This window comes from Ceratotherium simum, chromosome 22 (assembly GCF_057802395.1).
Source record: "Ceratotherium simum simum isolate JZ-2026a chromosome 22, ASM5780239v1, whole genome shotgun sequence".
In the NCBI taxonomy this organism is placed as follows: domain Eukaryota; kingdom Metazoa; phylum Chordata; class Mammalia; order Perissodactyla; family Rhinocerotidae; genus Ceratotherium; species Ceratotherium simum.
Window position 1 is genome coordinate 50,796,614 of NC_141921.1, and position 21,631 is coordinate 50,818,244.

A 21,631-nucleotide genomic window follows, 5' to 3' on the forward strand; every position below is an offset into this window, starting at 1 on the left:
AATTATGGTCACCACCTTGCAGGTTAACAGAAGTTTGTTAACAACTCGACTGACAGTTGACCTCAGGGGTCCTTCGGGTCAGCACGTTTTCTGTGGTTGCGTCAGCACTGTGACACGGGAGCAGTAGGTCACATGGGGTCAGGCTTCAGGTCTTAGTGTTAGGAAAGTGCTTCCCAGTGTTGCTCATGTGTTGTCTGAGTTTTTCTGCTCTGGCACACCCCGCACCATGGGGTAGACAGTTCCTTTCGTCCCCTCAAGGTGACGTCTTTCAGGCACTCTTCTGTGACGAGAGCAGGGTGAGCAGCAGAAGACTCCGAGGGTCCCTGACCAGCCTGTGTCTGCTCCAGGGACACCCTTGCCCCTAACAGTTCTGTCTCTGGGTAAAAATGCTCGAAATGCAAGTCAGGGTTTTACTAGGACAGAATGAGATGACTGATGGACCAGTCCCGTCTGAGCTCACGGACAGGACTGGCTCATCTAGAACCTTCTGCTGCTCAGGCCTTCCTCTGGGGAGTGGTGAACGGCTGAAAGCTATTGGAGGAAGGAGTGAGTCTGTCCAAAGTCCAGATCCAGATGAGCTGAACACTCCGGTACCCCTGCTCTGGGGCTTCTTATGGGAAGTCCAGTTGGACCCCAAGCACCAGAGGCTGAGGCCTCCAGGTGATGTGGCCGTACAATGACCGGCAGTAGGGCCTCACCGTTCGCTCTGATTTTCAGACCTGGGACCAGGGATCTGCAGGGTTCAGGACTGAGACTCCTGGTTGCTTAGCAACCCTACGCTGACTGCTGATCACTGGGCAGCGAGGATCTGGATGTCTGCAGCTTGCGTCCTGGAGGGCCAGGTAAGGGTCCTCCACCTCAGCCCCACCCAGTGCCCTGGAAGGCGGCGCCCGTGTCCACACAGCACCCTCTCTGTTGCAGACCCTGTGCTCCAGAACATGGTGCTCCAGCGCGCCGTCCTCCTGGCCGGCCTCCTGGTGGAAGTTGCCAGCAAGTCCTCAGACAGTGCGGTAGGTGCTGGCACGCAGCGTGGGTGCCAAGAGGCAAAGTCAGAACCCTCTCGTCCCAGCCCCTCATGGAGGCGGTGGGCCCTTCACCCAGGGGGTCTCACCTTCGACCTTCAGGGGTCATCCTTGCCTGGGCCCCAGAGACACTGACTGTGCCCACAGTTGAGGTCAGAGGGGCTGTGCCTCGAGGGCAGCAGACACATGGCCCCATCTGCACCTCCTCTGTTCTGCCTGCTAGAACCTTCTTTCTCTCTTTGCCAAACTGACCCTGTTGCTGTAATTGAAATAGGGTCTCTACAGAGCTGCCCCTCCAGGCACTGACTAGAGTCCCCAGCTGCCTGCCAGGCTACTGGGGTGGGCGGAGACTGCTCCCTCCAGGCGAGCAGCGGCATCGGGCAGCGTCCACTGCAGGCCTCCACGGCCAGGCATCCTGGCTCTCCCAAGCCAGTGACATGGGTGTGCTGAGCTGTGGTTTCTGGAGGAGCCCCAGCTGTGCCCGCACACACCCAGCCACACATCGTTCAGGCCGGTGGGGCCTTCCAGCATCTCTGCCAGGGGTGGATGGGACCGGACGGCTAGGGCATCCCTCGAGGTTTGGCCTCAGCTGTGAGCTGGCCTTCGGCCCCTCCTGTGGTGGCGTGAACGTTCCCGCCATTCCTTAGACGGCCCTCACTGTTGACTGTGTTCCGGTCATGAGAAACAAAGCTCAGCTGTGATAGACACACGTGAGCCGAGCTCCCCCTGCAAGTCCCCCTCGAGGCCCGTCCAGCCATCCAGCCCGTAAACGGCAGCCTTCGGCACACCTGTGCCCCGCGCCCCCACTCCTGGATGTGGACACGGCAGGAGTGAGTTCATCCACTGGGCATCTCCTCTGTGGGGCCAGACAGGAAACCCCCAGGGAGAAGTGTCGTAGAACTGCAGAGAACATCAGTGAAGCAGCTGGGACCTGTGGGGCGACTTTCTTCGGGAGCACAGGGCAGACGTGCCTGTGTCAGTCCGCAGGCCTTCGCCAGGGAATCACGGGGCCTGGGTGTATCTTCATGTTTTATCGTAGTCTGGAAAAACATGTTTCCTTCCTTATGAAGGAGTCTAGAATTGGCACTGCATATGCTTAGCAGCTTTAGTTCCCAAAGCCGCCATCTGGCAAGTGGCGACTAACACGAATAATTTCACGGGTTGGAATGCCCCACTTTGTGCCCACCTGTGGCCCATGAGGCAAGAGGCAGTAGCTCTGCCCTGGACCCAAGAGACCCACGTGGAGAAAGGGCCGCAGCCCCCACCACCTCCCAGGTGAGGCTCTGAGTGGTCGGCCAGGCAGGCTGCAGAGGGAGATGACGACAAACCACAGGGTGCCTGCAGACCGGGAAGGGTCCCAGGACCACTCCCTGCCCCGCCAGGCTGCCCCCAGCCCAGGCCCCCGTCAGAACTTCTGAGTGGGCCCCCGGGGGATTCCCCTTCCTGGACTTTGGGAGTCTGGGTGCTGGGGAACACACCTCGGCTGGTCCCGCCTGACACTCCGCTTGTTTATTCAGTCATCAGACTCTCGCTGTCAAGCACCAAGTTCTGTCTCAGGGAGCATCCATGCAGTGTAGCCATGAGTCCTCACACCCCGGGTAATCAGGGTACAGTCACCTGATGCTGAATCAAGAAGAGGCCAGAGCCATGGGCATTGGGATGAGCTTGTGAGGTGCCCCCTCTGCGGACGCCACCCTTGGCCTGGCCTGCATGAGTCACCTGGCTGCGGGGTTGGAGACTCACCGCCATCTCCCCTCTAGGGCCAGCAGCCCGAGTGTTGTGTGGACGTGGTGGACGTCAATGCCACCTGCCCAGGCACAAGCCTGTGTGGCCCAGGTAAGCCGCTTTGGCCTGGGCTGACCTAGACCTGCCTCAGTGATGAGCACGGCGCTCGTGCGCGCTGCGGAGCTGTTGTGAGCAGGAGGGCACACAGACCTCTCAGGAAGGAGGCTGGAGTGGGACTGGGAGCCGGGCGAGGGGCTGGAGGAGTGGCAGAGGCAGCAGGAAGGCCTGGCCGCCTCTTCCCGGGTGTGGGGTGGGGCCCTGGGAGGAGACTGTGGCTCTGAGCAGTGGGAAGTGGGGGGGGGAAGCCCTTACCTGTCCCCTCCTGGGGCGTTTCAGCTGGGCCTGAGAACTGCTGACGTAGATAGGCAAACGGGGGAAAGCGCAGAAATGTGTACAGGTTTACTTGACACAGGAGCCCTCATGAGGCAGCAAAGACCCAAAGAAGTTGCAAAACCTGAGCGTTTTCCTGTTCAGTTGAACAAAGAGACTATTGTGGAAAAGTAACTGGATTGTGTGGGCAGGCTGCTGGAAGATGGCAGTTGTTTCAGCACGGCCTGACTCCTGTCCTTGAGGATTCGACTGTTTCTTCCCTGAGGGGGTTTCCTGTTCTGCTCTCAGGAAGAAAAAGGGAGCTCAGAGCATCCTTCTTGCACCTGCTGTTTTCTAATTGTCTTTAGCTGAAAACAATCCTTATGCCAAAGAGGCATACTGGGGGCAACGTGTTCTGGCTTCCTTCCGTCCTCCATGTGAAACTTGGAGCACCTTTATATCAAGTGAGGACGGCAGTGGCTGTCTTTGATGAATTTCCTGGTTTGTGGTTTGAATGTCTCTGGTGACGGGCTGGGGTTTCTTGTGAACTTTCTGAGTGGTTCACACAGCAGCAGGCACAAAGTTGTCCCATGTAATTTGTCAAGGTGTTTCTCTGAAGCTTGTATGAAGTCGTCTAGCCTTAGTTTGTAGGGCTTTGGGGAAAGGGCAGTTTTAGTTCTTAGTGATTCCAAGTCAGAAGGGTGGGGGAAAATTGGAAATGTTAGTTTGGAGAGTTGTAGCCAGATATTGGAGGAGACTGGGAGAATTCAGGATCCAGTTCAATTTGCAGGTAGATAAACCTCAAAGACAATAGCAAGATTAGAATCTGAGATCCATATGGGTGATTTTAGTTTCTACTGAAACATAATTTTTCTCTCTACAGTCACCCTCATTTCTACCTAAGATAATCACAGTAAGGCTAATTTTCTTGTAAAATAAGTCTGGCCTCACTAAACTTGGCCTGGTTATTTACATAAGTGTGGCAAAAACAGCGATGACCATATAGGTAGGCTCTTTTAATCTTCCTTGCTGGGCCTTTCACTGGAGTCTCAGACTGGACTGTTAAAAGCCTCTCGAGGCTAGGAAACCAAGCCAAGGACTCGCCATTGGTCTTGCCTGCAGTACCTATGGATTTGGGCAAATTCCTCTCTTTTCAAGGTCCCAAAAATATCCTGAGTTTCCTGGGCCTGCCAAGAGGTGACTTTTCTTACTCACCTGGTAAGGCTGCTGGGAACCCTGTAAGCAAGGTACCAGGTGGCTTTTTAGAGGAGCTTTATTGGCTGTGTAGTCGACCTTAGCTCCTTAAATCTGCCTGGCCACTGGTCCTGGCTCTCCAGCTGCACTTCATCCCTGCACACAGCCCAGCCTGGGGCCTCCTCGCGGCCGGCAGCCCTAGGCAGCTTCGCCAAGGAGCCCAGTTACCTCAGAGCTGGTTAGAGGGGTGCTTCTCGGGAGAATCGCTGCACTTGCGCCAGGTCTGTGTCCAGGACCCCGTGTTCCTAGGCCTCCTGGAGTAGCCTTTCAAGTAGACACCATGTACCTCCCACACAGTCCGCCCCTCCCGAGAAATGCCAAGTGAAGGAAAAGAGCCCAACTACTTTAGAAGAGAAACTTTGTTTTTACAAGAAGGCCTATTTCTAATACTGTTTATGACTCCATGTTGGATCCAACATGGCCTCCTGGTATGGTGCTTGGCTTGTCTGCCCACAGCTGTGCCCACGTCACTCTTCAGGACCTGCCACCAGCTTGGCGTCACTGCAGACAGGCCTTCCTCTCACAGTGACCCATTAGTGTGTAGATTAAACGTCAGTAAAATTCATTATGAAGGGCTCTGCGGCCTGTGGCTTGTCCCTAGACACTGCCCCAGTGGCTGGCACTGGCCTTCAGCACCTGTAGTCCATACCAGTCATTTGTGTGTTAGCTCAGCTTCTGCTAAATGTTGGGGACGTTAAGAAAAAACAAAGGTGTAAGACAATTCCTGCCCCAAAGGGTGCAGTGGCAATGTGGACTGTCCATAAACTGCTGGCCGGCGAGAGCTGGCCCACTCCCAGCACCTGGCAGGTAGCTCTCTGGGCCCCCAGGCTGGGGGAGGGTGGGGCTGCTGGCGGCAGGGTCAGTCTGGGACGGAAATGGAGTTTGAGTGTGTGAGACCCTCAGGGAGAGGTACAGGGGCAACAGAGGGAGCGAGGGTCTCATCTGGGCCGGGGGCAGCACCACTGACAGGGTGGGCCTTGTCTCTCGTGGCGGCTGAGTGAGGCGTGCACCATGGCAAGGTGGCATGAGGCTGGCGGTCAAGGCTGTGGTGGCGGGAGGCGGAGGCTCACCTGGTCCTCTCCCAAGCGCGAGGCCGTACATGGCATCTATTTCGGATTCCCGTCCCCGGCCTCTCTGAAGCGTCTTCAAGACATCCAGGAAAGGACCCCCAGAGGTCCCTGTGTACGAGAGGACTCGCTGCGGTTCCTGTTGAGTTTGTTTCTTTTTCTGAAATGGGACCGTGTCATTCCATCCAAATGACCAGAACGGGTTAATCAGTTGTTTTACAAACTCAAAGTGTAGAAAACTCCAGCAGACGTGGTTTTGCTCTGAGCTGAGTACCTGTCTCTCGCACAGGCTGCTACAGGCGCTGGAACGAGGATGGGAGCGTCAGCTGTGTCCGCTGCAGGAACGGAACCTACAAGGGCTCTGAGTGCAGAGGCCGTACGTCGTCGCCTGGTCACCCCGCGTCCCCCCCCCCCCCCCCCCGCCTGGCCTGCTTGTCCCCAGGGCCCGCATCTCCAAGTTCTGGAGGAACTGGTGGGAGTCTCTGTTCTTGTCCCCCAGTAGCGGGTGGCCCATTTCACCCTGGACCACTGTCCCTCGAGGGAACACCCCCCGGAGCCTCCCTCTCCAAGTCCTCTTGTCCACTGAGGACAGCTGTGAGGTGAGGGCGGCTCCACCTCCACGGTCACCTCCCTTTCTCGTTTCCAGCCCATGATTCCCCTTCGGGCTGTGTCTCTGGCTCCCTGGGGATCCTCAGTGGGGTTCCCATGTGTGGCCCAGGACCTTTCCATGGGTCTGGGCTGCCCACAGAGCCGGCAGCACTGACAGCTCTGCTCCCCTACAGTCGCTGGTCGAGGTGCACAGTTCCCGGTGAACAGAAGCGCAGGGACGCCTGGGCGGCCAAATTTCAGTAAGTCTCTCAGCTTGCCAGACCAGAGTGGGGCCTCTGCCCAGGTCCTGTGAGGGGAGAGGGGGCATCGCCTGAGCCGTTCCCAGTGCAGACCCCAACCACTGATGCTGGCCATAGCAGGGCTGTGTCCACGGTCAAGGTCCAACTCCACCCCAGCCAAGAGCTCTGCGTATAGGGACCCTGGTCACGGAGCAGGGCCAGTGGCGAGTCCAGCAGCCCCTGGGGCTAGGGTCAGTTGCCTGGGTAGAAGCCTTTGTCACAGCCCTCCGATGTGCCTCTGAACAGTTCTGGTCAGTGGAAGCCCTTCCAGCTGCACATCTCACCCTTGGCCTCATGCCCAGTCCACTCAGCCCCGAGGCCCTTGGGAACTCAGGATGTGCAGTTCTCCGGAGATGGGTGGACACCCTGAGGTGCCCTTGCCCTCGTCCCTGGTGGCTCTTCTAGGATGTAGGGCTCGGAAGAGACTGCAAATACTGCATGCCAGACAGAAGTGCCCGTCACGCCACCTGGTGCTTAGGGACAGACACAGGACCCACCTCCTGGATGCTTCGTCCCCAGCCTGCTCCTGTCTGCCGGGCATCCCATCCTGCCCAGATGCCAACCAGCCTCGGGGCATGGCCGTGCCAGGGGGCCAGTGCCGTCAGGGAGCAGGACCTGCCCTGGGGAATGTCCGACTCCTCCTCTGAGGTGACCAGTCCTTCAGCAGAGGACAGACATGTTGACCTGGGCTGAGGGCTCAGGCTTTCCTTGTGAGTCTCACGACCAGAAGCAAGTGGACTTGTGCTGATCTTGACCACCGAGGCCGGCCACACAGAGCAGCAGTGTTGTAGGGTGGGGTCGGCTCAGACAGCTGACCTGGGGCTGGGCCTGGCAGCGGGGACGGATGGAGGAGGGCCTGAGGGGCTGCTGTTAGCCCCTTTGCATTGCAGCAAATCTGGGGCAGGACACTTTCGCCCACTTCACTGGCAGTCATCCCTCCTCTGGGCTCCATTGCGGCTCTGGCCGCACCTCGTGTCTATGTCTCAGGATCAGAAAGCCAGCTCCCCATAGGTGTGTACAAGCACATTTCCCCAGCTGATGGGCCGCTGACCATCCAGAGCCCTCGGCGTCGGTCAAGACAGGCAGGGCTCATGGCACTGGGAAGGCCGTCCCGGTGACAGGGAACAAGCTCCTGAGAGGTGAGGGTGTAGGGGAGCCGCTGCCACCAGGCTGAAGGCTCTGGCCTGGTGTGCCAAGGGGCGTGGGGCCCCACGGTCTCTGCTGAGTCTTAAGGAAAAAGCCTGAGGAGCTGGGGGGCTGGAATCCCTAACCCTCTCCACATGCCCCCTCCCCTTGAAGCACGAGGCCTAGAGAGGTCGCCTAACTTCCCCAGAACCCACAGCCGGGCATGGGTGAGCCTGCATGGGGGTCCCAATTCCCTGAGTGCAGAGCCCTCGGCCCCTGCCTGTGGCCAGCCCCTGTGGGGGCCCTGGTGTGTTCAGGGAACAGAGGTCTGGGGAGGAGCCTGGGGCCGCCCCCTCCTCTGACCCCACCCAGGCTTGCCAGTGGCCACTGCTTACTTTGCTTGCAGGGGGCCCTCAAGTGGCAGCCTCCCTTTTCCTGGGGACGTTCTTCATCAGCTTGGGCCTCATCCTCTCGGTGGCTGGGTTCTTCTACCTCAAGCGTGCCAGGAAACTCCCCAAGATCTTCTACGGAAGAAACAAAGGTATCTCCTTGTGCCGCTGCGGCAAGACCCTGCCCAGCCAGAGGGGCCCTGACCAGTGCACACCCCCCCACAAGGCCACAGGTGCTGCCCGGGGGCTCAGAGAAGAAGTGGGGGCTGTGGCTGGGAGCAGCCTAGATGCAGGGTGTCCAGGCGTGAAGCCTCCTGGTGAACACAGCAAGAAGGGGATCGGGTTATCAGGTGGTTCTTGGGTCTGAAAATAAGAGAGGCAGTTGCTTCCTAGAAATGCTCCTGTGAGGATTTCGTAGGGGTCTGAGGTTAAAGGGCATTGGCCTGACTCAGCATCTGGGGCCTCATGGTGGGGTTGGGGGAGATGGCATCCCTGATCTTGGGGCCACCCACTTGCAGCTCCCCGGCCGCTGCATCCTGTGTCCACCCTGCTCTGCTGGGGTTAGGCTGGCCAGGCTGGTGCAGGGACAGTGGGGTTCCATGCCACCCCAGCTTACCCTGGGCCTGGACGCCAGCCCTTTTCCTCCTGAAGAGATGGGTGTCACTCCTGCTGTGCCCTTCAGGAGTGCCAGGCAATGGTCCAGCCAAGGGGTCTGAGCCCTGGTGGACGGTGCCAGTGGGCAATTAGCCAGAGCCCGGCCTGGCAGAGGCCTCCTCACCTGGCCTCCGTGAGACGCCTCTCCGCCCACTCCAGCCAGTGCTGGGTGCCTCAGTGGGGCTGTTGTAGCTCCCCAGACCTGAGAGTCGAGGGCTGGGCCCCTCGCTGCCAGTCAGGATGGGCGCTCCGGGGTCAGCTCTGGGAGGCTGCTGTGCAGCGGTGGGCACGGGGGTCCCAGTGTGTCTGTGCGGCAGCCAGGGCGGGCCCACTCAGCATCTGTCCTCCCTACTGCCCTCAGAGCTGGACTTGGTCAGCTTAGGTGGCCACGGGAGTAGGGGGAAGCTGGGATAGTGGAGGCCCATGGCAGCTCCCTAGTGGCAAGGGAGGGGGGCGGAGGTGGTCTCCCCAAGGCACACCCACAACCTGGGCATCGCCTGGGGCTGAAGGCAGTCTCGCCTGAGGCACCTGCTGGGACCTGGAGAGATGGAGCCACATTGCTCTCTTGGCTGCGCTGGAGGCCTGGAGAAATGCACTTTCTAAGGACTGGCTTGTGCACTCCGCCAAGAGGGCAAGAAGGTGGGATCTGGGGAGGGACGGCTCACCCTGGGATGCTTGGGGGCCCCCCACCCCCGCGTGCAGGTGGGAAATGGGGCAGACGGCCAGGCTGAGGGCACTGCTGGGCAAAGGTGTGGAGATGGGACTGGGCTGAGCCTAGAGCTGGAGAAGAACCTCTGCAGGCCCTGCAGACCCCCGCCCCAGGCTGAGACGGCTGCGCGGCCTTCAGGTGACACCTGTGTTCTTCCCCCGCAGCCCCCGTCCTGCAGCCTGGAGAAGCCGTAAGTAACCCGGAGGGGCAGGGCTGAGTGATCTCATGTCTCGTGCTGTGCTGGGAGCCGAGCGCCCTCGTGTCGCGTGCTGTGCTTGGGGCTGAGTGCCCTCGTGTCGCGTGCTGTGCTGGGGGCCGAGCGCCCTCGTGTCGTGTGCTGTGCTGGGGGCCGAGCGCCCTCGTGTCGCGTGCTGTGCTGGGGGCCGAGCGTCCTCGTGTCGCGTGCTGTGCTGGGGGCCGAGCGTCCTCGTGTCGCGTGCTGTGCTGGGGGCCGAGCGTCCTCGTGTTGCGTGCTGTGCTGGCGTCCGTCCGCAGTTCTCAGTGAGCCTTTTCTCCTTTTCAAGGCAGCGATGATTCCCCCGCCGCAGTCCTCAGGTACGTCAGCTCTTGCTCTCCCTCGGCCCTTCGGGGTTCCTTGTCTCTGGGCGAGAATTTCAAAACGCTAGACCCATAGTGCTTTACGGGAGTGTCCCACTCCAGGATCAGCCACCCTCCCCAGGCCGCTGCAGGGATGGGCCAGGCTCGGCGGGTGCCTGGACCTGCAGCCCTCCACCCCCCAGCTGCTCAGGACACCCACCAAGTCCCCCCTTAACCAACCAGAGCTTTCATGACTTTTCCCTTTTATTCCTGAGACGTTGAGTCTATCAAGGAGGATCCCCAGCGTGAGGTCAGAGGTCACCTCTGCTGCCCTCGCTTGTCGACCTGAGCAGCGGGGGAGCGGCCAGCCAAGCACAGGGCCCTTGAGTGGCCGCTCCTGAGCAGCTGGTGTTTTCATTTTTCTGGATCAGGCACATCACGCCTCAGAGAGTTCCAGGAGTAGGTGCGGGTTTCACCTGTGTTACAGGTGACACCGTGAGCACAGAGGTCGCACAGCTACAGGCCACAGAGCAGGAGTCCTGGCCTCCTCCCCAGTCCATGTTCTTGCCACTGTGCAGAGATCTGGAGTGGGGACAGGTGAGGACGTCCCTCTTCTTTGGAGACAGAGAAGTTCTGTGATCAAGGCTAGATTGGCCCTGTTCCGTAGAACACTTGTCTCTGGTCTCTCTAACACAGCACCGTTTACAGCATCGTGAGTTTCCTAAGTTGCCTGTGTTAGTCTCCCAGGGCTGCTGAAACAAGTGACCACAAACTGGGTGCTTGAGACAACAGAGACGCCTTCTCACAGCTCAGGAGGCCAGAAGTCAGAAGCCAAGGTTGGGGGGCACTCCCTCCAGAGGCTCCAGGGGAGAATCCTTCCTGCCTTTTCCAGGCTCTGGGGGCTCCAGGCGTCCCTGGGCTTGTGGCTGCATCCCTCCAGCCTCTGCCCCCATCTTAACGTGTCTCCTCCTCTCTCTCTGCCTGCCTCTTTGAGGACACTGGTCACTGAATTTAGGGCCCACCAGATAATCCAGAGGATCTCATCTCGAGATCCTTCACTTAATCATATCTGCAAAGACCATTTTTCCAAGTAAGGCCGCATCCGCAGGTGCCAGGGCTTAGGACGTGGACACACGTTTTAGGGGCCACCACCCATGCCCCTGCATTGCATCGTATGACCTGTGCCTCTGTGATTCAGGGGAGCCATGCCCTCACCCAGGCCAGGTACTCAGGCATCTGGGGAGAGGGGACGTTCGTCGCGAGCACCTTGGCTGTCGTGACCTCACAAGCTGGGGCTCGGCGGGGTGTCCTCCCGAGGCCACCCCACACCCCACGCCCAGGAGCTCTGGGGAGGGCTGCATCCCTGCTGTCCCAGGCCCTGCTCTGACCCCGCCTGTCTCTGACTGTTTCAGCGCGGAAGTCGCGCTACGTCAGGCGTGAGAGGCCCTCAGACAGGGACACGGGCCCCACTGCTGTCTCCTCGGCGGAAGCCCGGGTCAGCAACGTCTGACCTGGGGCCCACCCACAACGCCGCACACCACCTTGGAGGGAGTCCAGCGCATAAAAGGCAGGCACTGCCCAATGCGGCCTCGGGACAGGCCGGGACACGGCCCCTGGCTTGGCTCCTCTGTCCCCTGGCGACAGACGGTGAGTGGGAACCTGCCCAGCTCCTGAAGGTGATCCCTCCCCACCTGCAGCTGCTCGGTGTGACTGACCGGAGCAGGCGTCCCTGAGACGGGCTCAAGACGAGGCCGTGTGGGGCCTGGGCCCCCCAGGAGAGACAGCGAGCTCCCAGCAGCCAACAGCCTGTGGGGACCGCTGGGCTGCTCCGTGCCTGGCCGCTCAGCCCTCGGGAGCCCACAGCGGGCAGACACCCCTGCACCACCAGGCCAAGTGGCCCCCTGGAACCCCTTCTAAGAGGAGAGAGAGTGAGGCCTTCCAGTGTTCCAGCCGGTGTCCGGACAGGGTGGAGTGGGGCCAGGGAACCCTGATGCGCCTGCAGGACTGTCTTGTGGCCAAGACCCCTGAGCCCTCGACCACCAGTTTCCAGGAGCTGGAGAAGCAAGTTCCTTGGTTTCGTACTGACTTCTGTTTTTAAGCAGAAATGCATTTTGTAGAAAATTCTGAGAGGCACTGCCGTCCTTGTCTGCCCCCTGCCCCTGATCTGCTCACCATACCTGGGTCCCACGCCCTGCAGGCCCTCGGCCACCCAGGGACGGACACTGGCCTGAAGCTGCTGGAGGTCCAGGCCGCATCCCCACTGGGACACGTCCACCCGGGGTCACGTTTACCTGTGACTGCTGCCTGGACTGTCAGGTCTTGCTGGACCTGTGGAGGCCGTGCTGGCTAGTGGTCCCAGCTGCCCCAGGCCTCGAGGCGCCACCCTGCGCATTTCCAGCCTTGGCTGGTTGCTGACACCTGTGGGTTCCTGTGGAGAGAGGAGCGTTTGCGGCCACCTCCCCCGCACTGGGCCGTGCTGACTGTACTTTCTAGGTCCTCAGCCGTGACCAATGTGTTCTCCTGCAGTGTCTGGTCCACATCCAAGGGGCCTGAGGTGGGGCCTATGTGGTCAGCCTCCTGCACTCTTCTGCACCACGATGCTTGTCTCGAGCATTTACAGTGTTCATGTACCAGCTCATTCATTAAGACTTGAACTGATGACCTGGTCTAGCAGCCAAGTGGGGCATGCAGACTTAAGATCAGTGTCAGATAAACTCTTCGGCGCGTTTTCTTCTGGTCCTTCTCACCACTCCAAGGGTCATCTGTTCCTAAGTGAGGGTGAGACCTCACCCAGGCCCACTGACCAGCAAGGACCAGGACCCCCACCCTGTTGCTCCTCCTGGGGCCTGAGAGCCTAAGCATCTGCCAGGCCGCTCCGCATGCAGCCCCACCTTTCAGGATGGTGTCCCTGCGAGAGAGGAGCTTGCCCCCCATTAGGCCTGAGAAGGGAAAGAGCATGGGTACCTCTTAGGGGGTCTTTTCTGTAAAATGACCAGGCCTGGTGGGGGTGTGAAGGTCACGGGTGACCACAGGCCCCCCATGCAGACAGGAACATCCATGGTGCTTCTCACAGGGTGGCTCACGGAGCCCAGGAGGAAGTTATAGATGGGTGCAGAGTGAAGGCTAGAGTCACCTTGCGGGGCAGGGGTCCCCCATGCTCATGGCTGGATGGCTCTTTGTGGGGGCTGGTGAGCAGGGGGACGTTTGCTGATTGGTGGTGGGACTGCCAAGGAGGCCCCAGGGCTTCATCCCTGGATGTCCCTGCCAGAGCCGGCCAGGACGAGCTGCAGCAGGACAGCCCCACCCCTAGCCGTCCACTATCGGCCTTGAGGGCGTGTCCTGAGACACCTGCTCCACCTGTCTCTGGGAATGCCCAGTCTGAGGATTCGACCATCAGGGCACCTGGGGCAGCATCTGCTCTGCCTTGGGCCTGGGCCCCCACCAGGCCAGGGTGGGAGAGGAGCCGTGTCCACACAACCAGGGGCCGCAGGAAGGCTTCCTGGGGCTCCGTTCTGCGTTCTGGGGACAGCCACCCGGCGAACTGCCTGCTCCCTGGCCAGAACCTTGAGAGGCTGTGGGGTTCCCACGGAGTTCCTAGGCACAGGGTGGCCCTTGGCCTGCCCAGGGCCCAGCTGTTCCAGGGAGGCAGGCTGGCCCCCCAGAGCCGCCTCTTCTCTGATGTTCGGAAACTCCCGAGGGGGCTCGGCTGCCCCCGGGTCCATCTGTCCCTGAGCCTATGTCTGCAGCCAGGGAAGGATGCCTGGCCAGGCTGCATCACTGACCTCCTGGTGGCCAATGCAGGGTGGGGACCCTCAGTATGAGGTCTGATGGGAGATGGAAAGGCAGGAGCGTCGGCCGCCACACTTGGGGGAAGTCCTGGGGGTCTGAGGAGAGTGAGCAGCCCACCCCTTCTTGCCCCCCAGGCCAGCCTCACTGGCCAGGCTGACGTGGACTTTTCCACTTCAGCAGGGATGGGGATCGTTGGGGGCCTGGGCTGTGCCCCTGGGGGCACTGCCGTCCTTTCCGTCCCCTTGTGTGAGGAGAAGGGGGCTGAGGTGGAGGTGGGGAGAACAGGGTCAGGGTCCCCGCCGGCTTCAGGGACCGTGAGGAAGTGAGAGGACGCTCCGCCGCCATCTGTGTGGGAGGCTGGGGCTGGGAGGGGCGTGACGTGGGACCCTCCAGACTCCCTCGGCCTCCCCTGTGGGTCCCTGTGGGGAGGGAGCAGACGGGAGGAGACGCCTTGTCCTTGCTCCGGTGTTCACACCAGGCCAGGCTTCTCACTTGGGGATGAAACAGGAAACAGAGCCACATTCAACCAGGACAGCAGGTCCAGGCAGGCAGGCTCTGGAGGCCCCGGCCAGGCACCGATGGGGCCCCCAGCTCGTCCACACCTCTGAGGGACCTCCCCCAGGGCCTTCCATTTCCCCCGACCCTGAGGTGCAAACCAGAAACCCAGAGTCATTCCAGCCACCTCCATGTCCCTCCCCTAGCCCGCCTCCAGGTCCTGCCAACTCTTTCTTGGAATTTGTCCCCCCTCCTGCGCCCCCAAGTCCCCAGCCCAGCCTCAGCCCTGCCCCACCCCCAGCAGCAAAACTCCACTCTGAATTTGTCCCTGTATCCCAATCTCCAGCCCTGGTTCCTACAGTGAGCCCCACACCCTTCCCCTGACCTTCGAGGCCTGTGCAGCCTGGCTCCTTGAGCCGTCTGCCACCGGGCACCCCTGGGCCTGGGTGTGACTGTCTCAGGCCCCCAAATAGTGGGGGTGGGATGGCTGGACTGGCCAGCCTGTGACCCTGATGGGCATCCAGGCCAGAAAGTGGGGGTATGGCGTGGGGGCAGGTGTCTGCAGTGGGAGCCCTGCACAGCCCCTCCACAGTTTCTGCATGCTGAGCCCCTCACCCAGCCCTGATTGGATCCAGGCCCTCACATAAGAGGCCCAAACGAGGCCGATTTTGGGGTCATCGGCTCAGGCCAACCAGGCAGGTGGGGCATGTCCCCTCGTGACCCCCACTATGTCAACTGCCATGGGGCCCCTGTGCCCCAGGAGGTGAGCGTGGAGGGTAGGCAGTGGGCACAGCCCTGGGTCACGGCTGGCAGCTCATCATTCTCTCATCGATTCATCGCTCAGCACCAGGAGCACCCAGATCCTATCAGGTTGGAGGTCAGCAAGAGGAGGACCCACCGCAACCTCAGGAGGTGGGCGCACAGACAGGACCGAGGGGGCCTGAGGAGGTGATGTGGGCAGAGGTCCTGGCCAGGGACCTGGGCATGGGACCCTGGAGGAGCTGCCTCAGCGAGTTGGGGAGGGGCGGCTGGGCCGACCTTTGGGGACCTGGCTCTCACTGCTGGGTGCAGGAGAGACAGGACTGGCTGAGTCCGCTGGATGCCCTCGCAGGACCACCTCATGCCCAGAGGGCAATGCCAAGCCCCTGGGGAGCCTAGCCCCAGAGGGAGGGGCGGAGGCTGAATCCTGCCACAGCCCAGCCTCTGACTCTCGCCCGGCCTAGGGGGAACCAGCTTTTGCCCATGTGGGGCACCCCCTCTCCAGGCCCCCCATTCCCCCTCCCAGCGCCCCCATCCCCTCTCCAGGCCCCCCATTCCCCCTCCCTGGGCCCCCATCCCCTCTCCAGGCCCCCCACTCCCCCCTCCCTGTGCCCCCACCCCCCCTCTAGGCCCCCACTCCGCCTCTCGGGTCCCCATTCCCCCTCCCTTGGCCCCCACCCCTCTCCAGGTCCCCCATTCCCCCTCTCCAGGCCCCCCATTCCCCCTCATGGGCCCCCACCCCCTCATGGAACAGATGGGAGCCCTGCCCCTTCCTGAGCCCAGGTCCCTCTCTCTCCTGTGTCACCTAACATCTCAGCCTCCATATGGGTCTTGGCCGCTCTCCCGTCCCCATCCTCGGCTTGGCCACCCTTCCTCATCTTGCTGTGGCCGGCTCCTCCTGGTGTCTCGTGCCCAGGCAGCCTGCTCTGTGTACCCACCTAATGCTGCCCTGCTGTAGGGTCTTCCTCTTGCTGATCTCTGACCTCTGTTGGCTCTTGGTGCTTCTCTGAGTGCTGCTGGGGCTGGGCAGCCTCTGAGGGTCCCGGGCCCCAGCTGAGGTGGTCAGTGGGTGCCAGGTGAGTGGGCGCAGCCTGAGGCCAGCCTATGGGGGTGGGGCAGGCCATCCCCCACCAGGGTAGACCCCTGCTCCCAGCCTCACCAGGCCCAACATGCCCTCCCCACAGGTTCATGATTGGGTCCCATCTCAGGTCCAGGGCCCCAGCTGAGCAGCAGGGGAACCGTGCCCGGGTCCAGTTAAGGTGTGCACTGAGGTGTGCTGTGGGACGCCAGGGGGCAGAGAGCCCTTGGGCAGTGGGGGAGAGCCTGCGTGGCCACGGGGGTTGGGAGGGGGTGTCAGGTGGGGAAGCCTCAGGAACACCTTGGGCACAGAGTGGGTGTAGGGGGTGCAGTCCCTGCCTTGGCTAGGCTCTGCTCCCTCTACACCACACCCAGCTCCTCCATCCCCATCCCGCTGCTCCACCCCAGTCCTCCAGCCTCAGCCCCCACCCAGCCCTCATCCTAGTCCCCCAGCCTCAGCTCCCAGCCCTCCACCATGGCACCCCCAGCCTCAGCCTTCCACCCCAGCCCCCACAGCCTCAGCCCCCACACCCTCCACCCGGCCCCCCCAGCCTCAGCCCCCAGCCCTCCACCCCAGTCCCCCCAACCTCAGCCCCTACCCAGCCCTCCACCCCAGTCCCCCAGCCCTCCACCCTGGCACCCCCAGCCCCCAGCCTTCCACCCCAGCCCCCCGGCACAGCCCCCAGCCCTCCACCCTGGTCCCGCCAGCTTCAGCCCCCACACCCTCCACCCCAGCACCCTCAGCCTCAGCCCCCAGCCCCAGCCAGGCTTTTGCACAGGCCATGCTGTGGTCTGCTAGCATCCCATGCTGACTGAACTGCTCCCCCTTCCCCCAGGAAGATTTCTGGAACCTCTGGCTGGGCGGGGGGCTTCCTTGGGCCCTGGGGTCCTTGCCCCGTGTATGTAACCGAGGGTGACCCTAGCAGACACCTGAAACAAGTTCCTGTGGCTAGCCTGGTCCCTGACTCTTCCTGATCTTTGACCTCTAACCCCAGTCCCTGGACCCAGAGCAGGAGGAGGGGCTGGGGCAGCAGAAGCACAAGCTTGGGAGGGCCGTGCCTGTGAACAATGGGGTGCACATGTGTGGACACGGGGCAGGCAGGAACGGGGCTCATGGGGGTGGGCTTGGTGAGAGCACAGGTCGGGGGTGACAGGCTGAGCTGGAATTGTGGGGGCTCCTCGGAGGGGCCCCTCTGGGAGGCCCACCCAGGAGCTCAGGTGCCACCAGGGCCTTGAACGGGGTCAGTGAGCAGGTCTGTTTCCAGAGGGGCTGCTCCAGCATCCCAGGGCCACGGGGGGAGGTGTTATCCAGGTGTCCACCTCCCCCAGACCTGCCCAGGCTGTGGAGGCCTACACTGACCCCAGCCCCACCCCAGGCTCTGACTTCTCACCTCGAACTCCCCGCCCTTCACTGCCTAGCCTGCCCGGGAGAGGACAGGAGGCCAGCCAATCCCAGAGGCCCCATGCCACGCCCCTGGCCAGCACGCCTGAGAGCGTATAAAGACACCTGCCAGGAGCCCAGCCCAGAGAACTCACCCCTGCTCGGGACAGCGCTCCGCACCTGGAAGAGCACATACGTCCCCTGTATCCCACCTGCCTGGACAGAGCAGAGGGCGCACCTGCCAGACCAGTGCCACTGGGACAGCTGCTGGCAGCCAGTCCCGCAGAGGGACACCTGCCAGGTGGAGCACAGGCCAGCCGGCCCGGAGGAGAAGGAGTGGACGCTGCTGGAGCAGGAGAGCTCCGAGCTTCGAAGCCTGGCTGTGGCCAGCCCGGAGGATCATGCCCAGGCTCTGCTGACCCCTGGCCACCAGGTAAAGCCAGCTCAGCTGGCACTCACCTCTCACCTGTACAGGCTCAGGGCGGGGCACCCCACGGAGGGGCGGGTCCTCAGTGCCAAGGAACAGGCTCTGTGGGGCGAACCTGCCTGGGGAGGACAGCCCGCAGTCCCCCAGACCCTGCTGAGGCCACCGCCTGGCCTGCAGCCAGTGCCATCACCAAGACTTGGTGACATCTCAGCCAGGATGCCGGGGGCACTCGTGACATCACAGGGGTGTCTCCATGACTCATGGCAGTCACAATCCTGATGCAGCAACACCCAAGCCTTCACGGTGCGTCACCACAAAGTCATCGCCCTAGTTCACCTGGACTGACCAGCAAGTCAGGGTCAGGGTCATCACTGGGGGACCTCCCGGGCTCCACGGGGTCACACTGCCAAGGTCTTCCCAAAGGCCCTGACCTCCTCCACTGTGAAGGTGATGGGCAACACACCCCCTCACCTGCTCTCCTCTAGACATGATCCCTGTGGCTTCCTGGGGTGGAGACCTTGGCCCAGTGGACGGGTGGGATGGCTGGGCAGGCCCTGGTCAGCGGGCAGTCACATGAGCCTGGCCAGGGGGGCGTCTGTGGAAATGGGAGTGGCCCAGGAGGAGGACATCCCACTGCCTCCCGGCTGGCAGCTGTGTGCTCGTGTGACCCTCCGGGGCGGCGGCCGGGCCAGAGAGGATGGCTGGACTCGTCCACCTCCCATTCTCCTCACTGCAGGCTGAGGTGCGTTTCCGGGTCCTGAGGGCTGGCACCAGGCCCTCGTCACCAGCCAGCCAGGCTGGCCCTGCAGGCTTGGGGCTGCTGCTGGAGACAAACCCTCAGGCCACCAGCCGCCACCCCGGCTCATGCCCTCCCCAGCTTCCCGCAGCCCAACCAGCTCAGACCAGCCCCCAAACCCCGAGTCCCGACCCTCACCTGGCCTGGCACCCCACCTTCACACAGCCACTTGCAAATTGAGCATGCGGCCACACTGGGATCTGTGCTCAAACCCACTCCCCCCGATGCAGAGCCACACCCTCCTGTGAGAGCCCAGGGTGCGCTGGCCTCTCGGCCTGGTGACCCTGGTTGAGTCACCCCACCCTCTCTGCCTTTTGCTTGTCACATGGCCTGGGCCCAGCCTCGTGGAGCCCAGATGTAAATAGTAACTATTGTGGGCCATTTTCACCATCACCTTTATTTCTGCCCAAGTGGCACAGCCAGGTAGGGCAGGGCCGGCAGGAGGTGCCCACTGAGTGGTCAGCATGATGCCCCCAGTATGTTCACCCCGTCTCAGCGTGGGGAGGTGGGGGAGGGCAGGGGGTAAACAGAGAGACCTTGAGTCGGGTACAGGTGGGACTTTCTGGACACTGTGGGCAGTGTCCTCCCAGGATCTTTGGGGCTGGTGCTAGGCAAAAGAGAGAGACTGGGAGAGAGCAACAGATGGACCTTCCAGGAACGGGGCAGCCTGTGGTCACTCACAGTGGTCTTTGTCCCACAGCTCAGAGCCATGTCATCAGGCCAGCAGGTGTGGCACACGGCCATGCCACCCTCCAGCCGGGGCAGCCCCACAGGCACAGTGCCCAGGTCCCCCAGCTCGGCCAGTGGCCCCAGGACACCCGGCTCGGCCAGTGGCCCCAGGTCCCCTAGCACCCCTGGCTCAGAGAAGGTGGCCTCCCCGCTAGAGTGCTCCATCTGCTTCTCGGGTTATGACAACATCTTCAAGACACCCAAGGAGCTCTCCTGCACCCATGTCTTCTGCCTGGAGTGCCTGGCAAGGCTGGCAGCTGCCCAGCCAACAGGCCAGCCTGGCTGCGAAGCTGTGCCCTGCCCGTTCTGCCGGCAGCCCACAGCCGTGCCCAACGCCGGGGCCCCTGCGCTGCGCACCAGCCGCCAGCTGCAGGCCAGGATGCCAGCTCACTTGAGGCAGGAGGAGCCCGTGTGGCTGGAGGGCACCAGGCTGTGCTGCCGCCCAGTGCCCTCTGCGCCTGGCCTTGCGGCCCCTGGCTTCGTGTGTGTGGATGTGGGCCTGAGCAAGCCTGCTGAGCCCACGGCGCCCCCAACAACCCCAGGGTCCGCCCACCCCCGGGGCCGCCCGGCCCGCTGCTGGGCGGGCTGCCAGGCCTGGAGGCGTGTGACACTCATCGTGGTCCTGCTGCTCCTGCTTTTCTGCGTGGCACTCTGGCCCGTGCAGTGCGTGCTCAAGACCGGGAATCTGCGCTGCCTCCCCCGGGCCCCCGCCGCCACCGCCGCCGCCACCACCTTCTCCCTTGGGCCCCTGGCTGACAACTAGGGCCAGCCATCCTGCCCAGCTCCACGCGTGGAGCCCACAGCCAGGGACACGGGGTGCAGCAGCTGTTGGGAGTTGGTCTCCAGGACCCCAGAGGAGCCCCAACATGTCTGAGGACCGCAGACTCCATTCAGCTCGCCTGCCGTCCCCCTGGGGCTGGGTCCTGATGGGGTATACAAAAGTGTCCCCAAAGCCTCCAAGAATCAGAGGCTCCTATGGGCCCCAAAGGCCACTCCCCTGACTCCCATCATGCAGATGGGAAAACTGAGGCCCAGGAGAGAACCTGGCAAGGCCCTCCCTGTACACACTGAATCGCCTGCAAGTGCAGCTCCTTGCTAAGAAGGGAGGGGCTCACCAGCCTTATTTATTTTCCCCTGTCACTCACTGCTCCTTCCCAGACCCCTTCCCTGGGCGGGGCTGGCCCCTTCCCTTGGGTGGGGTGCTGACCCTGCTCTCTGACCAGAGGACAGGGGCAGTGGCAGGGAGCCCAGCTCCCAGTGCCCATCCCACCCTCCTGAATTATGCATTTTTAAATAAATTATTTTGTGTCCATGTTTGGTAAGGGGTCTTCACTCTTGTGCGCCCTCCTTCTGCACCACTGAGCCCCTCCCTCCAGGAGAGGCCAGGGTCTGGCCCTGCTCCAGGGAGCCTCAATCCAGAGGACACCCCCACTGAGTGGGACTCCCAGTGGCCCCTAGGGCAGGTGGCCCCAGGTTCTAGGGGTCCAACTCCTGTTCCTCTGGGCTGTGGAGGAGCTGCAGCAATTCTGGACCTGACTGCCCCCCAGGACTGTGAAGCGCCCCCAGGAAGACGGGGAGAGAGACCAGAGCACTAGGGCAGACGGGACCAGGATGGAGCCTTGGCCTTGTCCAGACAGAGCCTTCCACCCCGTGCCCCACTGGGATCATACCAGGCCACACCCCTGAGAAATCATGGCCCCACAGCCCTGCAGGGAGCCCTGACTGGAGGGCTACAGAACCCATGTCCCCGGGGAACCGACGCCCATGGGGGACAGAAACAGAGGTCTCTGGCAAACCACACCCAGGCTGGGACTGGCTGGTGAAGCAGGAAAGTGCAGTGTCCCGAGGGATGGGTGGGAGTCCTGCCAGCGCCCACCGCCACGCCCACCAGTTCTGCCCTAGCCCCAGGAATCCTGCATTGCCAGGTTGGCATGGCCAAGAGAGGTCAGGCCCGTTCTGGCTCAAGCAAGTCTCAGCATCTGCACCTCTTGCCCCAGAGCCCAGAACTTCCTGCTTCAACTGGCTGGGGCTCTGGCTGGGGCTGTGGGGCTCAGGGAAACCCTGGAGAGGCTGGGCCCAGTGGAGGGGACCACATACACTCTTGCCCCAGGCCCCAACAAAGACATACAACTGAGAACACAGTATTTTACTGAGAACACCGCAAAGCCACAGGGCCACCCGTGATGGCAGGGTGTGACCACGGAGCACGTGCCAGTGACATTACAGCCGACACACACCAGTCACGCACATGCGGAGCCTCACTCTCGTCACTGTAGGGCCGGGCACGTGTGGTCACACACGTAGTCTCATAAGCATCTCATACATTCCCTCATTCAACAAGCATTTATCCTCACGTGACCACAATGAGAGGGCCTGGGCCCAGCCTGGACACGACAAGGACTGAGCCACTGCCTGGGCCACATCCCAGACCACGCATTGT

General features: G+C 62.0%; 2 protein-coding genes across 11 annotated transcripts in view; both read left to right on the forward strand.

Annotated features, from left to right (window-relative positions):
* C22H1orf159 (chromosome 22 C1orf159 homolog) overlaps positions 1 to 12,477 on the forward strand; it is a 30,577-nt gene extending 18,100 nt beyond the window's left edge. The window contains exons 2-12 of one of the 8 annotated variants that reach the window (XM_087447053.1): positions 718 to 842; positions 922 to 1,010; positions 2,783 to 2,858; positions 5,727 to 5,813; positions 5,937 to 6,036; positions 6,220 to 6,285; positions 6,844 to 6,972; positions 7,856 to 7,990; positions 9,366 to 9,391; positions 9,726 to 9,756; positions 10,478 to 11,141. In XM_087447053.1, the coding sequence (XP_087303179.1) occupies positions 939 to 1,010; positions 2,783 to 2,858; positions 5,727 to 5,813; positions 5,937 to 6,036; positions 6,220 to 6,285; positions 6,844 to 6,972; positions 7,856 to 7,990; positions 9,366 to 9,391; positions 9,726 to 9,756; positions 10,478 to 10,832 (1,077 nt within the window). In that variant the 5' untranslated portion in view covers positions 718 to 842; positions 922 to 938 and the 3' untranslated portion in view covers positions 10,833 to 11,141. The other 7 variants (XM_087447055.1, XM_087447054.1, XM_087447058.1 and 4 more) reach the window with 7 other exon arrangements.
* On the forward strand, positions 11,326 to 20,503 carry RNF223 (ring finger protein 223). 3 transcript variants are annotated; one of them, XM_087447052.1, is made up of 4 exons: positions 11,326 to 11,385; positions 14,867 to 14,934; positions 17,278 to 17,672; positions 19,163 to 20,503. In XM_087447052.1, the coding sequence occupies exons 3-4, from the start codon at positions 17,322 to 17,324 to the stop codon at positions 19,952 to 19,954; spliced, it is 1,143 nt and encodes a 380-aa protein (XP_087303178.1). In that variant the 5' UTR covers positions 11,326 to 11,385; positions 14,867 to 14,934; positions 17,278 to 17,321; the 3' UTR covers positions 19,955 to 20,503. The 3 variants fall into 3 exon arrangements, with proteins under 3 accessions (XP_087303178.1, XP_004426103.2, XP_087303177.1); XM_004426046.3 differs by lacking the exons at positions 11,326 to 11,385; positions 14,867 to 14,934 and adding exons at positions 15,747 to 15,857; positions 15,966 to 16,040; XM_087447051.1 differs by lacking the exons at positions 11,326 to 11,385; positions 14,867 to 14,934; positions 17,278 to 17,672 and adding an exon at positions 17,941 to 18,408.
* Positions 20,504 to 21,631: the final 1,128 nt, after the last annotated feature.